Genomic DNA, 15,819 nt, shown 5'->3' with positions numbered 1-15,819 from the left:
ACAAATATAGTATTAAGTCATTTGTTTGAAAATAATGTTTAAACTAGCGTAATCTGAAACTAAATTTTAGTCATTAAAACTTTTCAAATAACTTATCATATACATTCGCTGCCCAGAATTTATAACTATCCTTCATGACACATGTGATGTGAACGTCTTGTTCTTCCTCGTGAAATTGTACAAACTTTTCTGGTTTCCTGCTAGATTCAAACCCAGGAAGCACTAATACCAAAACTCCTTTGCCTCTATTGGCAATAATTATTTGCAGCTGGATTTGCGACTTAACCTTATCCGTTAATTCACCCGCATCATTGATGTAGTATGCAGTGTTTTTCTTCTTGCTAGGGCTTTTGATTTCAAAGACAGTGGTTGCGTTAACGGCGTCAGGTGATGCTCCAAATGTCGGATATATGGGGTTCAGGAAAAACCCGCACCGCCTAACGTTAGGATAGTGCTTCTTGATGATGGTAACCACCTTACCTTCTAAGCGCTCTACGCATTGCTTCGGTTGAAATCGATAACTGCCCCAATATGGAACTAACTAACGACCCATCCGGAGTTTTACACCGCGAGGCTTCATAAATTTTTGAAGCAGAAACCCGCCCAAATTTGAGAAGACGCCATTTCGAACAGGCACTCTGATGTTTGGTAACCGATTCTATTTCTGCGCATACTGCATTACCATCCTGGATTTACAGTAATCGACAAACGCTTTGCAGCTGTATGAAGGTTGACCTGCTCGCTTAAAATCAAGAATCAAGCAGTGCATAGCGTAAGATTCCACTTGCGGATACGACTGATGGTATTTTAAAAATGTGTTTGTTTGAGCTTCCGGACACTTTTCGAGAAGTAATTGCAAAAACCTTCCGCTGTCATTTCCTGTTGTTTTTACCGCTGTTACTCCAGATCGATTGCATTTCGCCAAGTCAAAATTATCAATATTTTCGTCCACTTTCGCAAGCTGCGGGATTTTCCAAAGGCAAGATAATTCCGTTGGCGATGGCTGATTATATTTATCGTAGAGGAAGAATAAAAACGCGACAGCGTGCTTGCAACCGCCTACAGCAGCTTTGCAGCCATCAGATTCACTTTCACAATACACGTCGACTACTTCCTCATCAGCCGTGTTGATGATGGCCACTACACTATATTGTCACTTCGTCACCTTGTGCTCCGGGACAATCCTGGCCCTGATGGTGTATATGCTTCCGTCGATCTTATACTGGACTTTTCCTACAGCGGATTTAAAAAAATCCGGGTTTTGCGATCTAGGTACAGAATGTCGGATTTAAGAAACTTTCATGCTTTTCCACAGCGATATTTTGCATACTCGGCTTTCGTATACCCAGGATTCATTTTGGAAGTAGTTTAGACGACCACAACCAACGACAGTGCACGACGTCAAAGTTGGCATCCGTCATGACAAACATCCCTGTCATAGAGAAAAAAATGACGCTTGACCAGGGTTATGTTTCTCTCAGGCATGCCAGCTGTCATTTAATAAAAATGTCACTTTGTACACTACTTGCCAGTTAGTGAAAATTTTAAAAAATGTTTAAAATTTGCAATTTTAAAATCAGAGAAAAATCGTAGAGATCTAAGAAAAATTACATAGTGCTTACTGAAAGGCAGGTCATCGATTACTTAAAGAAAAACCAGGTATTTTTTTGAATTAAAACCCCCTATTGCTTTATTTTTGCAGAGTATTATTGACAATGTGTGGTCGAATTGATAGAGAACGTATTTTTCATAATTAAAACACTAAAAACGCGGAATATGCTAGCACACCGCAAAATGTATTTGGTAGATTACCGAACTCTCTGTTGAACAGAGTAATTAACATTTTCAGTTTGATTGCCAGACAAGTCGTGCTGTATTGTCATTGAATATGATACATTTTTGCTTCAATATTGTGAAGTTTGAAATATGGATAGCTACATACTCACGCGCGTCTACACAGACAACAATATTCTTATTTATTGGATATATCTTCGGTATTTCACACGATTTTTTTTTTTGGACTGTTGGGATGTCAAAAACTGTTTTCTGCATGCTGAAAACTTCAAAACACTCGAAAATTCATAGCATGAAACAAAAAGTGCAATCTTTTTAGAGTGCAGCTGGAATACTCATTTTTGGTTGGATTTTTTACAAATGTATTAGACTACGCGAGAAATGATAAATACTTAATGTTTTTGATATGACAAAACAACGTAAAGCGGAAGGCGAAAAAACTTTCAGAATTGAATTCTTTGATTTTCCCTGCAACATAACATCAATTTCCATAATATTTTTCAGCATTCAGCACAAAAAGTGCGATGAAAGGACACATCTCTGAAATCCCAGTGGAAATAGTATTCGATCGAATATGAATCCAACTAGTAGAGGTCCCGCATTAGCCTTTCATGCTAAAAAAATTCGTTTTAGCGCTAATGAGCCGTTTTAAAAAGATTCGCGTCTCGTTAAAAAAAAATCCGTTAAAAAAAACTGTTTTTCAATTTTCACTGATATTTCCTGATCGAAAAATGAATTCCCTGATTTTCCAGCTTTTCCCGGTTTTCGCCACCCTGGCTTAGGTACATAAATTGCGCTGTCAAATTGTAACCTTACTATTTATTAGACGTATTATCGTGCTATACACCGGATCATGCTGAGAGTGTGGTCCGATGAAGGATTACCCTAGGACTGGTTGGAGGGTCTCATATGTCCGATCTACAAGAAAGGCCACCACCTGGACTGTAGTATTTATCGGGGCATAACCTTTCTCAACAACAAAATAACCTTTCCGTTTACAAAATTCTTTTCCGTGTTCTGTTTGTTGGATGGGTTGAAGCAGGGAGACGGGCTGTCAAACTTATTGTTCAACATCGCATTGGAGGGTGCTATACGGAGGGCTGGCGTGCAAAGAAGCTTTTAGGTTTTGCATACGATATCGACAGCATTGGTATCAACCGTAGAGCAGTGGAAGAGGCCTTCGGACCTCTCAGGAAGGAAGTTGCGAGAATAGGGCTCATCATTGACTCTGCCAAAACGAAATACATGGTGGCTGGTAGAGAGCTTGGTAGTCCGACGGATGTTGGTGTGGAGGTGGTGTTAGATGGGAAAACTTTTGAAGTAGTCGACGAATTTATTTACCTGGGTACATAAGTGAGATGTAACAAGGCGGTTGGCTGTGAGATTAATGCCGGATAGCAGCTGCAAACAGGGCCTTCTACAAGTTACGGAACCAGCTGAGGTCCCGCAGTCTGCAAAGCCGTAATTAATTTGCACTCTACAAACCACTAATCGTTTTCGTGGCCCTCTACAGCCATGAAGTCTGGACGTTGAAAAAAGCCGATCATCGAGCTCTTGGTGCTTTTGAGTGTATGATTCTGCGTTCAACCCTTGGCGGTAAACTAGAAAACGGTGTTTGGCGCAGACCATGAACCATGAAGTGTACCAGGTGTAGAAATCGGCGGATATAGTCAAGCCGATAAAAACACGGTAGGTTGCAGTGGGCTACAATTCCTTCCTGAGACCAGCTAAGAGACAGAAAGCCCTGGATATATACTTTCTGATTTGTGATTCACGCTTATTGGAAATATGATTGTGGTTGGTGTTGGGTTGGTTTGCAACCCGAATTTTTCTCAATTGTCTATATCAAGCCAGAATCTGAAGGTTCTCTGAAAAGACCTTGAGTTGTATTGTCAGTTTACTCGCACTCTAAAGAATATGTTCAAATGTATGAATTGTAAATGTAAATCGAACGTCTGTAATTGAAAAGCAAAGGTTAACGGAAGTCTCGTTCCTTCATGATCGTTACCGTTATAAGGTAAAGGTTGTTATATTAGAACTACATACGTAGGGTGAAACCCTCCCAGTTGGTCTCAAGGTACGATGCTGGTCTAACAAGCCAGTCGTCGTAGGTTCGTGTCTCGGCTCGGGAGAGACCGAAGCGCTAGCCCCGCAATTGTCCTGTACCGTTAACAGTTGGCTACGAAGTCTATGTAATAATAACAGAAGGTCGTGTTCCGAATCGGAATGTAGCACCAAAGCTTTGCTTTTACGTAAAGTGATTATCAACATCAACAGTTTTGACAGGATTTGACCATTCGAAATATCACTGTCAGTGACAATTTTCATATATTACGAAAACACACTTTTTTCGAAAATAATACTATGTTCGATATTGCTGAATCTTTTTCGATTGTAGGATCTTTGTATTTAAAACCCCGTAATTAAACAAATTCAATGTTTTTCATCGAGAAGACTATTTTTTTTTATTTTTAACGGTTATCACGGTACCAACCTGTCAGAGCTACGTGTTGCTTGTTACGTTACGTCGCTTTTGACAATTTTTCACTTAATCCTGTCGTTCAGTCACCGAAATTTGGTAATCTCTGTTAAACCACTGTTAAATCCAACGCAAATCCGTTTATCTGGCAGCACTTAACGTTGTTTTTTTCTCTTCTTGGACCGTGTTGACTTTTTTCGCAAAACACTCACACAAAGCCGTGGAACCAACTTGGCTTAGCAGCAAGCGCACACCAAAGTACGTTGTTATACTCAATTTACTCTGAGCGCACACACGAATAATCGCACCACCTTTTCTACTTTTTTTTTGCTGCAGCCTGCTCTATCTGCAGAAAACTTTTTTTGTACTTCTCACATCCGCCACAATGGGGATTCAAATCAGATTCTGCGGCAATTCACGCACGTCACAGCGATAAATTATCACTTCAATTCCGCACCGCAAAAGCCATTCTTCACACGAAACCCGAAATGGAATTGTCGAAAAGATTAACGTTGCCGAAATGGCTGAGAAAAATACCTCTGCTGCCCACACTCGTGAAGGACGATCGCGAAAGTGAAAAAGCAAGACGCAACGAAGAAAAATCGCTACAAACCCGGATTGTTCTGCGCACGGAGCCGCCACTACTTCTATACTTCAAGCAGACTAACGAGACGAACGTTCAGCTACTACTGATGCTACTGATCGACGAAGATGACTGCCAATCCTACTAAACGACCACTACTTGCTGTTGCAAACACTTGCACAGGCGTTCGATAGTAATCTCATGCTCACCTTGTCTGTTGCATAGGTAAAAGCTCTATACTACCAATCAGTTGTTTCGGTTGCTTCAGTAGAGGTTTCGTCCGTTTCATTCATATCAATTGCGTCGATCAAGACAACATCTGACAGCAAAAACAGTTCCCAGTTTTGCTGTCAGGCAGTCACAATGGCTGATAAAAAGGCTGAGTCTTCGAACGTAAATTTTTTGAATTTTGGCCATAAAGCGTTGATCATTGTTCGAGTTTTTCAAACTTTGGCCATTGTTGGATTTTTATTTCTTGTAACGTGTTTTAATATATTCTGTATAAAAGCACTTTTACATTGAGCAAAATGCAAATGGTTTGATTTTGGTGTTTTAAAAGATTGTTATAATTTTATTTTTGATTTTCCCATATTTTCTGTTAACTTGTTACACAAAGATATTTTTTGAATAATTATGTAGGTCAGTGTGACTCGAATTCACTATGCTAGCCGTACTACCTACGATTATTCAACGATAAAAGTGTTTCATTATGAGTTCGCAAATCTACAACAAAGTACAACATTTAGATTTGTAATTTTTAACCAAATGGAGGAAAAGCAGGGGATGTCGCTTTTCTCATTGCTTTAAGCTGTAGTATAATTACGCGTCATACTAAATTTAATTGTTATTGACATCATTATAGTGAGTGATTTTATGCCATTGCTGGCCAAAGAAAACCCATTAAAATCATATTGCATGAATACGCAACATATTTAGCGCTACGAGATCGATTTCATTTCTCACCTACCATGTGATTGAAAAGTTTTCTCTTTTTACGCGGTTTAGCAATGTGACCTCCCATACCAGGATGCTGCGGACTTTCTGGAGTGTTGATTTTATTTCGAGGATGCCTGTTAGTCGAGGGCAAGGATGATGACGCTTCTGCCACCTCAATAGTATTTTGTTTCGGTGTACTACCAGTCTGCAATCCTGCTTCATTGTCTTCCTCATCCTGACCGAACCGTTGGCTGCTACAAACACGAGGAATTATCTCAACAACCTCCGAGTATCGCTGACAGCCTTCTACGGGCGTGGCAATCCTTCCCAAACCCAGCAGATAGTCGGTAGAGTGATTCTGTATGTGATCCAACTGGTTGAGTAACTTTTGCTCGCGCTTCTGAAGCGCCGTATTCTCTTCTCGCAGTTTTTGTTTCTGCTCACTTAGCGATTGCAATAGCTTCTCGTACTGTGTCACCATTGAACTGTAACGTTGTTCACTGTCTTGCTGTGCATGGTGCATTTTGAACTGCAGCTGATCGTACCGGATGGATGCCTCGGAAGCAGCCAGCTCTTTGTGTATCATTAACTCGGATACCTGTTTCGTGTATTGAGTCTTTTCCCTGTCATGTTCTTGTTTTAATCTTCGCTTTTCTTGCTCTATTTCTTTGGTGTGTTGAGCATTCAGATTTGCAAGTTGCTGTTTCAACCTGATGTTATCTTCCGCTAGTGTAGCAATCTTTCGCTCATATTCCGCAATATCTTTTCGATCACTTACTGTTTGCACGATATTATTCAACTTTTGTGAAAACTGTTTCCAGTCAGACAGGTCACCGTGTTGATCCGATTTAATACGCTGTTTTAGCGTATTTAGCTCGTTCGTGACCAATTTCGTGTCCAGTTGAGCAGATTTCAGGTCCCGTTGTGTTTTGATGAAGCTCTATCCAATGTAAGAAAGCAGTGAGTTGAGCTGAGGGTAATGGTTTAAATGTATATCACCTGAAATAGACTTTGAGTTGCACCAAGTATTTCCTCTAAGTCGTCGTCAAGTTGTTCTTTTACGAAGTTCGATTGCGTAAAACTTTCAGACATTTTACCACGTGTCCAAGTGTTATTGAAATCGTTCACCAATAGCAACGCAAAGCAGCGACGTTTATTTAATTTTGAGGTGAATTTCGAGTCTTAATACCAAAGTATCTAGCTCGAAGAAGTATCTATACTCGATACTTTTGGTTCGATAGAAAATAACGATTCTATCGACCATCCCTAGTGATATCAGCTGCAACGGCTGCAACTTGCATATACAGCAGCGCTTTCTCTCATTGTGGGCGGATCTAAAAACACAACTTCTGTACTTGGCTGTCAAAATTATCAAATCAAAACAAAAAAAAATGTAATCCTGCAAACGAAAAGGGTGTTTTGTAATCATCGGGCGAACGAAAAAGTTGCTTGCTTCGCATAGTTAATGACCGTTGGGGAAATGGCCGGACGTAATCGAAACCAGATAACCAAACTCGAGGCTTTAATCGAACAATGCCGTGCCGAGGGAAAATGGCAACGAGTAACCGAGTTGTCCGATGAACTCAAAGCAGGATTTCCACAAGTTGGTGAGTCATTTATTGAATTTTATGATTTCTGTGATTTTTGAAGCTTCCTGTTTTTCTTCTCAAGAGAGTTTAGCCAACTTCCTGATGGGAGAAGGCAAGTTAGAGCGATACCTAGAAGAACATCCCCCAATCGAGGATAACTTTCACAAGGCCAAACTAGGGCTTTCCGATGCGAAACGATATCTCAATTCAGTAATTGGTGAAAGTGGAAAAAAGGCAGGAATAGCGCTGGATGCTCATTTACTGTTGGCCAAGTTGTACTATGCATGTGGACAATATGACGAATCTTTGCAAAACTTTGTATTAGCTGAATTAAGCACGCTATCGGAAAAACATCTGTCACCGTAAGTGTCTGTGTTCCATTGTTGATGGTTGAAGGTTGGTTTAAGCAATTTCTAATTTCAGACGAAGTATTCGGATTCTAGCTGAATCGTATGCTATTAAAGGAATGTGTTTGGAGAAAAAGGGAACAAAAACATTGTCTAAATTTAAACAAGCTGAACAGGAAACGGAAATGATTACCTGTTTCGAACGAGCTTCTGATTTGGGAATACTTTACCTTCAAGGTCAAGACGCGGCTAATCAATCAGAGATAAGACGAATGGGTGCTGTCTTAGAAACAGGGTTGCAGCGAGCCCCGATAGTACTGATAAAACACGGAAAGTTGCAAAACGCCATAGACCGGTACCGGGTTATGCTGAATGCAATCGAGACAAAAGCAACCCAAACCCTCCGATTAACGTTGGCTAGACAACTTGCAGAAGTGTTGTTAAGGGGAGTATCCGGTACTATTTACACTCCACCAACCAATTTGAATGCAGTCTCCAAAGCTGGATCAGGAAACAAACGTTTGTGGGAACCGAGAAAGTATTCTGCTAGACAACAGTTCATACCAAGGAACCAACATGAAGAAACTATTCTTCTACTGCTGATAGCGGAAGCATTGGCTGTTAGAGATGCCGTTCTGTCACAGAGTCCTGAGTTCCGAGAGGCAAGAATGCATTCTCTAGGAAACGCAGCCGCAATATATGACTTGCTCACCTTGGCAACAGTTCGATGGAATCAGGCTGGCTTATTGCATGATTCCTTAGAAAAAGCATTAAAATTTTCTTTCGGAGAAAGTCATGTATGGAAACAGTATGCCACATGCTTGATCGCAATGGGTCGTTACAAACACGCAGTTTGTGCGTTAAAAGAGCATTCTAAGCTAGAGCCACAAGACAGCTTAAGTAGCTTGATGGCAGCAAAACTATGCTACGAGCACTTAGATCAAATTAAAGAAGGACTTGCGTTCGCTGAAGAAGCCTTAGGCTTGGAAACTAAATATCCCAGGCGATCACGTGCTCAACTATATGTTGGAATAGGTCTTCAGCAAGTTGGAATTTCTTCAAGTCTGAACTCGGAAAAAGATCGCTACAATAAGTTGGCATTCGAAGCTCTCGAACGAGCTGTGCAGCAAGATCCGAACGATCATCTCTCCGAGTATTATCTTGCGTGCCAACATGCGTTCAGTTACAATATCACGGAAGCGTTACTGCACATTACCAATGCACTTTCACTGCGCGCTGAACATGCTTCCAGTTTGCATCTCTTTGCTCTATTGTTGACCGCCAATCGGCGCCCAAAAGAGGCGTTAGTAGTAGTACAAGACGCGACAGAAGAATTTCCGGACAATTTAAATCTTCTGCACGTTAAAGCCCATCTAGAGCTGTACCTTAAAGACGTAGAAACTGCGCTGGAAACTGTACAGCAAATGTTATCTATTTGGCGTGAGGTATACGAAGTACAGTTGGCCAACGCTGGAAGCGGAATGGAGCATGATAATGAAAAGCAATCCGATACGCGGAGTGTTCTGCAGATGCAGTCGTCACAGATGTCCGATAAAGATTCAAGTAAGTCTGGGGCAACAAATACAGGATATTGTTGATTATTTTTCTGTTATTTGTTACGTTTTTTTTTTCAGATTCTATTCATGCTGCTTCGTTAGCTGCTTCTCGTATTGAACATGCTCTTAGTGAAGCGGCTAGCTCTCTAAGCTCTTTCAACCCACGGCCGGGACCTCAAAAAGCTTGGATGATACAACTTAAAATTTGGCTGCTGTTGGCGGATGTCTACCTAGCGATTGAACAACCGAATGAAGCTATCAACTGTATCCAAGAAGCTAGTTTAATTAATCAAGTCTCCCATCAAGTGATGTATATGGTGAGATTGGTCCAAAAATATTCGATTAAGCATTAGGCTATTGATACTTTCTCATCCTAACAGCGTGGTCAAATTCATGTCTACCAGCAGCAGTGGGCGGAAGCGAAACAGTGTTTCCAAAATGCAGTATGTGCCAATCCTTACCACACGGATGCTCTGCGAGCTTTAGGTGAAGCTCATCTCACTCTAGGCGAACCACGTTTGGCAGAAAAAACGTTGAAAGACGCCGCACGGATTGATCCCAATTGTCCGAAAATTTGGTGAGTACCGAGAGCTCGTACTGCTAATTTTTGTCTAATTCTATACTTTCCTAGGTTTTTGCTTGGTCGTGTTATGGAAAGCCTGGGGGACTTTGCGGCATCAGCTGATTGTATGGCTGCAGCCTTGCAACTGGAACCATCATGCCCAGTACTACCTTTCACTTCAATTGCACTTGTGTTCGAGTGAACAGTCCAATACAGTAATTACTATAACAATGCCTTGTTACCATTGCATTCTCACAAAAGGTATATTGTCGTGCTAGTGTATAATTCTTGCATTATTCTGGGTACTTTGGAGTTCGATCTCGGTTGCAATAGTTTTCAGTGCGAAAATAAAAAACATTCTAATTCACCAATCAACGGATTTCTTTTCAGTGCATTCAAGGAATGGACGTTGTTATCTATTTATTAATTGTTATTGTTGGTCTACTCTAGCACTTATAAAACACGATTCATTGTGTGCATTTATCACTATAGAATACTTAATAATAAAGCATCTGGAATGGAAACTATATTCGTAGTTTTTTTTTTTTTTTTTGTTTATTTGAAAACATGGGTTGTACGATATGGTTAATTTAATGAGAAGATTTTTTTATTCGTGAATATAGAAACTCGGATGACATGTTGCCATAAAATTTAATGCAGAGGTTTTCCTTTAGACCACACCTCTTTTTTCATGTTATTACTCAGAAGTAATTTGCATATAAATATGGTTCAAAAATATATTTTTTTTCAATCTACTTTTAATTTATTTGAAAGTCTGAAGGAGCTGATTGAGATTGATTGATTTCTAATTAATTTTTCGGCAACACAATTTGCGCCATATCTGACTAGAAACAATTGAGAAAAAATCAAGTTGAACAGAAATACGGCGTAGGTTTAAGCTTGATACTACGTTCAATTTTTGGTTCGGTTGTTCCACCAAAAAGCTGCCTTGCCACCCCTTTGATTCGAGCTTTATACCTCTCAGTATCGATATTGAGAATATCGATACGATGTCGGGCAATGTCACAACAACCCTACTGCGTTGGTGACAGAACTATTGTTGATTTTTTTTTCCAGTGGATGTGCGAGAGCAGTCATCTCAACGAAAAGTTAAATTTTATTTTAAAGTTAACGCTATCATGGAACCAGGAAAAACATACATTATCGAAAATCAACCGATAGTGATAGGTCGGTGTCAAAAATAAAATCGGTAAAAGATATACCACCCATGCAATTCGGTACATTTCAGATCCTCATACTCAGACCCAAAGTCGAGTAGTGCTTCATTGCTCAGAAACATCTAAAGTTGATCCTAGCTGGGTTGATTTAGGACTCGGTTACCAAATTCGGCTGGAGAAAAAATCACCAGAAAAGCTGCAACCTGAAGAACCGGAAAAGGTAGACACGGTGGAACCCTTGCTATATTTCGTAGAAATTCGTGATCTCGATGAACCAACTTGCATCAGTCTCAAAATAAAACTACAACCAGATGCACCTAACAAAAATCAACTGGAAACGATAGATGATTTTATACATAAGTGTAACTTTTGTGTCAGTCGATTCTCTGTGATGGGACAGCTGAGAAATCATTTACCTCGGCACGCTAAGACAGATTGCAGTCATTGCAAAGCGAAATTTTTCAACGACTACGAACGGGATTGGCATCTGCGCCGGGACCATCGAGAGGATCCCAATTTCGAAAAGAAAGTAGGCGTACACTACTTTTGCCGATGCTGCCATTTGAGTTTTCCTATAAAAGATGAAATATTCACACACTTGCGGAAGTGCCATCAAGTATATGTCGAAAGAGAGCTGGAGAAAATACAAAGTCTTTCGACTCCACATTACTCCACAGTGGCTGTTCGTGACAGAGACGCTGATGCGATTCGTTGCGTATATTGTGACCAAAGTTTTAAAACCTCAGACTCATTGACCGAACATTTCCGAAGCAAACACATGAACAGCATTTGCGAATGTAATTACTGTTCGGAAACCTTCAGCAGGCCGAGTATTTTACGAAAGCACCAAAAAGACGTACACGGGGTAATATCGAACCACAGGACTCCCACTCGCAGCAAACCACCATATTGAAGCTCACCCCCAACTGTGATGTAAATATTTTAAATTGACTAATATGGGATGAGACTCATAAAAGGAATTAAAAGGCGTGATTATTGTTCGATGACATTTCGACGGTCGGATAACTTGGATGTTGGTCCTCCGGAAGTATCGCCTGTATTTAAATTGCGTGTTGACGTAAATTTGGAATCGCGTATCGGTCTTCGGAAATACTTGACTATAATTGTAATATTTCGAAATTTTAGATTTGTTGTCCTATTATAACATACCATTGGCCTTTCTTGAATTCTATTAGTGAAAGTATAGGGTTTGTTACAAAAATTGGAAATTTTTCGGATTATAAACATACCTCACATCTACGTGGTAGTTTTTCTGCCCAAGGTGGACAAATACATTAGCGTCAGTTACTGCAGTACAGCTTAACAGAAATAAGTGCATTAATGTAAGTTGGGTGATAGGTAGCGGTTACGAAAATTGTGTACGATGTTATTAAGCAATCCTATAATAGTCGATTAATGAGGAGTAATCAAATAGCCTACGATTCATCGTCACTATTTGCTCCTCCCTGTCGCGGTTTCGGTCCTCCAGCTCGTTTTGCCATGATTATTTGATCGACTTTTAAAATCGTACAAGCGACTCCAACCGCATATTTCAAGGCCCAGTATTTGGTTTGGAACAGATCAAAAATTTTAGTACCGGTAACATCGGTAGTCGAAGGTAGTTCCGCATCGATGTCAAAACCTTCGTTCTTTTTCCCTTCCTTGTGTGAAAGATATAACTGATTGACGACTTCGGTGGCATTCACACCGGTATTTTCAGCTAGCGCCTTGGGGAACGCCTCTAGAGCTACAGCAAACTTCCGAACAGCATATTGGTCCAGCCCTGGGAGAGTATCAGCGTACTCGGCCAATTGTTGAGCTAGTTCGATTTCGGTCGCTCCTGCTCCAGGCAGGAAACGTCCATCTCTTGTTAATCCTTTGAACGTATTAACACCGTCATCGATTGCTCTTTCGATATCGTCCATGTAGTTGTCGGTAGAACCACGAATCACAATAGTAGCGATTCGACTATCCGCGCCTTCGGATTTGAAAATACAAACTGAAGTATCACCCAGCTCGTTAACGAACACGTTGTCACAATAGCCTAACTCTTCAGAGCTTGGCGGAGTCAAACGTGGCAATACCGTTCCATTAACTGCCTTACTAAGACGGCGCAAATCAAACTTGGAATTCAGACGAACTGCCATTAATCCGTATTTGTTCATGTAGTGTAGTGCCATGTCTCCAAACTTTCCACCGGCCACAACTACTTTAGCTCCAGTATCAGCAATCGCTTTAATTTGTGCTTCCAGTAGACTTTCCTCGCCTTTGCTGAAACTCTTTAATTCTTCAGCGGTTTTGATTAAAACGGTTCCCTTGGTTTCCGTTTGAATAATATCCACCGGACAAGAGTACAACGCAATCTTTGCGTCCTTAGCGGATTCAACTTCTCCTTCTACAAACCGTTTGAACACCATCCCATGGACAACTTCCGATGTAAACAAACCGCTACCCAAAATTTTGCAAACTCTTACGTTATCAACATTAAAAGTGGTCTTCTCTGGAAGAATCGATACACACGCATCCGTGACCAGCTTCGAAATAAAGTCCTCGAATCCGAGCTGTTTGGACATAATCGACGCTTTGATCGCCTCCTTAACCTGCTCAGTATTACGGTAGTCTTTGACTTCATGACACACAAGCTTGGGCAGAATTTCCAGTGCTTTATCTAGTGCCTTTTCAAATCCTTCGGTAATATCACTGGTGGTCACACCTAAACGCAGCAGTTCCTCTGCTTCAGCTAGTAACGCTCCGCAGAAAATGATCACAAAATTTGTGCCATCACCAACTTCCGCTTCCTGCATTTGGCTCGCCTGAATCATCAACTTTGCAGCTGGATGTTCCACATCCAGTTCTCGCATAATAGTTCCCGCGTCGGAAGTAACAAATTGCTTCTCGATGTGGTTGATGATCATTTTGTTCATGCCATTTGGTCCGTAGGCGGAACGCACCGATGCGGCGAATTCTTTACATGCGTTAATGTTTCGGTACACTGCTTCCTCTAAGCCGGAATACGCCTAGTCGAAAAAGAAAACCTCACGTGAGTCATGTTTCTTTAAATTCGACGAATTCAAGTGCAATCTTCCGAAGAACATGTTATTTTATAATTTTACACTTACACGAGCGCCTTCCTTTAGCATTGAAGCAAAACCGGGAGCTTTTGGAACATGTAAGGCCATATTTATGCACAGATTTTTCTACGGATAACCTCAAACTGCGACGCACTGACAATGTTTTACTTGGAATGAAAAAATGCTGCAGCGAGAAAATGACAGACTGTTCTGATTAATAAAAAAATCAAATTTTTGACAAGCAAATAAAGGGGCCTGATATATGTTGCGTAACGCATGCTTTCGGTTGATTTTAAAGTGAAGTCTAGTTCACACGACTTTAGTTCTAACATCTCAAACTCTGTGTAAACGAGATAGCAAACCACCGCCTCTTTTCATACATCTTTATCTTACTGCTGACAGCGGGCACAAATTAATTTGAGCCCAGGACATGAGTTAATTGTCATTCACTGTTACTCGGTATAGGGATGCCAAAGGCTCGGTTATAGCGAATTTCTTTATTCGCGTTGACGGTGTTGCTGATATTTGTTTGGTTTTTGCGTGCGAAAAAGAAGGAAGGAAATATTTTTGCTTTTTCATCATGCACATTTTGACAATTACATATGAGAGTTCACATAAGTGCAAATAGCCTTCAAAATCATTTCCAACACAAATAAACCGAATTCCACCAGCTCACACCGTTTTGGCCTGGAAGCAACCTAACTGCTGTCAAAACCCTTATTTATTCGCTCGATTATGACTCAGTATTGACCTGCCGTACTGCCCGAAGCGCACTGTAAAATTTGTCAGCTTCAAACCACATACATCTTATGTATGTGTTCAAACCGCCACCGCACGTTTGTAAACAATTACCTGGCATCTCTTTCTCACTTGCGTCGTACATTGCGATGTCGTTCCTTTATTCCTTGCCAGATTCGCCCGAACACAGTGCAATAAAGAAAATCGCTATTAATTTGCGTGTGTTTCTCGTTGACGAAATCACTAATATTTGTTGGGTTTTTGCATGCGAAATAGATTCATCACATACATAAGACATACGTAACACTCAGGAAGAAATCTTCCAAAAAAGTTGGTACAAAATTAACTACTCGAATGATACCACACCCTGAATAAAATCACAGTTTGAGTTGTTTTTGAAGGTAGTGTACCTCCCAGCCCTGCATTTGTCTCGTTCCTACTCGGAAAATGCTGCATTGATTTTGTAAATAACGATAAGGCCGAGAAAAAGAAAATTTATTGGGTTCATTATCTATCGAGCAGTTTGACAGGGCGTGTACCAAAAAAAAAAAAAACGCCAGTTTTACGTATGTCTTATGTATGTGGATTCATTTTCTTCTCTCTACACACTTATTCTCGTTTTAATTGTTCAGTAATTTTTGTTACGGTCATGTTCAGTAAATTTGGAAAAATACTGATCATTTTGTAATTTCCTCAAAAATAACTCATGTCGGTTAAAGTTTTTACCGAATTACCATTATACAAAAGGCACTTGACGAGAAACATTGCTGACCTTTTCTGTAAACTAAAATATGTTCTGCAATTTCATAAAGTTCAGTAAATATTTGACGATCTGTCAGCACCTACCTAGGTGCTGCTGGAAACCCTTCAATTGATTTACTGAACTCTTGATGTTTGTTACTATACTGTTCGGCAATTTTTCTGCATCTGTCAAAACGAAACTTCAAAAGTCCGCCATTTTGCAAATATTCAAAGAGTTTCAAAGC

General features: G+C 40.4%; 5 protein-coding genes and 1 pseudogene across 7 annotated transcripts in view; 2 read left to right on the top strand and 4 right to left on the bottom strand.

Annotated features, from left to right (window-relative positions):
- Positions 1-5,043, bottom strand: part of LOC129722025 (uncharacterized) — a 41,504-nt gene extending 36,461 nt beyond the window's left edge. For 2 of the 3 annotated variants that reach the window (XM_055675205.1, XM_055675206.1), the window contains exon 1: positions 4,289-5,043. The gene's annotated coding sequence lies outside the window, so the exon portion shown is untranslated. The remainder of the gene's footprint in view (positions 1-4,288) is intronic. The other variant, XM_055675203.1, reaches the window with a different exon arrangement.
- Positions 74-1,356, bottom strand: LOC129720632 (uncharacterized; annotated as a pseudogene).
- A 368-nt stretch (positions 5,044-5,411) lies between the features above and the next one.
- LOC129722026 (centromere-associated protein E-like) lies at positions 5,412-7,009 on the bottom strand. The gene is made up of 2 exons (XM_055675207.1): positions 6,792-7,009; positions 5,412-6,732 (listed from the first exon to the last, which is right to left on the bottom strand). Exons 1-2 carry the CDS (start codon positions 6,882-6,884, stop codon positions 5,809-5,811), a joined length of 1,017 nt encoding a protein of 338 aa, XP_055531182.1. The 5' UTR covers positions 6,885-7,009; the 3' UTR covers positions 5,412-5,808.
- A 48-nt stretch (positions 7,010-7,057) lies between these two features.
- On the top strand, positions 7,058-10,373 carry LOC129722024 (tetratricopeptide repeat protein 7B). The gene is made up of 6 exons (XM_055675202.1): positions 7,058-7,399; positions 7,464-7,743; positions 7,805-9,291; positions 9,363-9,601; positions 9,665-9,861; positions 9,916-10,373. The coding sequence occupies exons 1-6, from the start codon at positions 7,258-7,260 to the stop codon at positions 10,046-10,048; spliced, it is 2,478 nt and encodes an 825-aa protein (XP_055531177.1). The 5' UTR covers positions 7,058-7,257; the 3' UTR covers positions 10,049-10,373.
- A 501-nt stretch (positions 10,374-10,874) lies between these two features.
- LOC129724347 (uncharacterized zinc finger protein CG2678-like) lies at positions 10,875-12,204 on the top strand. Its single transcript, XM_055679121.1, has 2 exons — positions 10,875-11,034; positions 11,096-12,204. The coding sequence occupies exons 1-2, from the start codon at positions 10,986-10,988 to the stop codon at positions 11,935-11,937; spliced, it is 891 nt and encodes a 296-aa protein (XP_055535096.1). The 5' UTR covers positions 10,875-10,985; the 3' UTR covers positions 11,938-12,204.
- Positions 12,205-12,282: 78 nt separating this feature from the next.
- Positions 12,283-14,308, bottom strand: LOC129724346 (T-complex protein 1 subunit theta). The gene is made up of 2 exons (XM_055679120.1): positions 14,144-14,308; positions 12,283-14,041 (listed from the first exon to the last, which is right to left on the bottom strand). The coding sequence occupies exons 1-2, from the start codon at positions 14,201-14,203 to the stop codon at positions 12,461-12,463; spliced, it is 1,641 nt and encodes a 546-aa protein (XP_055535095.1). The 5' UTR covers positions 14,204-14,308; the 3' UTR covers positions 12,283-12,460.
- Between the last annotated feature and the right edge of the window lie 1,511 nt (positions 14,309-15,819).

This window comes from Wyeomyia smithii, chromosome 2 (assembly GCF_029784165.1).
Source record: "Wyeomyia smithii strain HCP4-BCI-WySm-NY-G18 chromosome 2, ASM2978416v1, whole genome shotgun sequence".
In the NCBI taxonomy this organism is placed as follows: Eukaryota; Metazoa; Arthropoda; class Insecta; order Diptera; family Culicidae; genus Wyeomyia; species Wyeomyia smithii.
Note: the sequence above shows the minus strand (reverse complement) of the source record. Positions and strands in the feature narration are given on the sequence as shown.

Coding starts and splice junctions, on each gene's coding strand:
- LOC129724346 (XM_055679120.1), bottom strand. CDS start 14,203: ATGGCCTTACATGTTCCAAAAGCTCCCGGTTTTGCTTCAATGCTAAAG. Junction 14,042..14,143: donor TGCTAAAGGAAGGCGCTCGT/GTAAGTGTAAAA, acceptor TTTTTCGACTAG/GCGTATTCCGGCTTAGAGGA.
- LOC129722024 (XM_055675202.1), top strand. CDS start 7,258: ATGACCGTTGGGGAAATGGCCGGACGTAATCGAAACCAGATAACCAAA. Junction 9,292..9,362: donor GATGTCCGATAAAGATTCAA/GTAAGTCTGGGG, acceptor TTTTTTTTTCAG/ATTCTATTCATGCTGCTTCG. Junction 9,862..9,915: donor CCCAATTGTCCGAAAATTTG/GTGAGTACCGAG, acceptor ATACTTTCCTAG/GTTTTTGCTTGGTCGTGTTA.
- LOC129724347 (XM_055679121.1), top strand. CDS start 10,986: ATGGAACCAGGAAAAACATACATTATCGAAAATCAACCGATAGTGATA. Junction 11,035..11,095: donor AAATCAACCGATAGTGATAG/GTCGGTGTCAAA, acceptor GGTACATTTCAG/ATCCTCATACTCAGACCCAA.
- LOC129722026 (XM_055675207.1), bottom strand. CDS start 6,884: ATGTCTGAAAGTTTTACGCAATCGAACTTCGTAAAAGAACAACTTGAC. Junction 6,733..6,791: donor CAACTCAAAGTCTATTTCAG/GTGATATACATT, acceptor TACATTGGATAG/AGCTTCATCAAAACACAACG.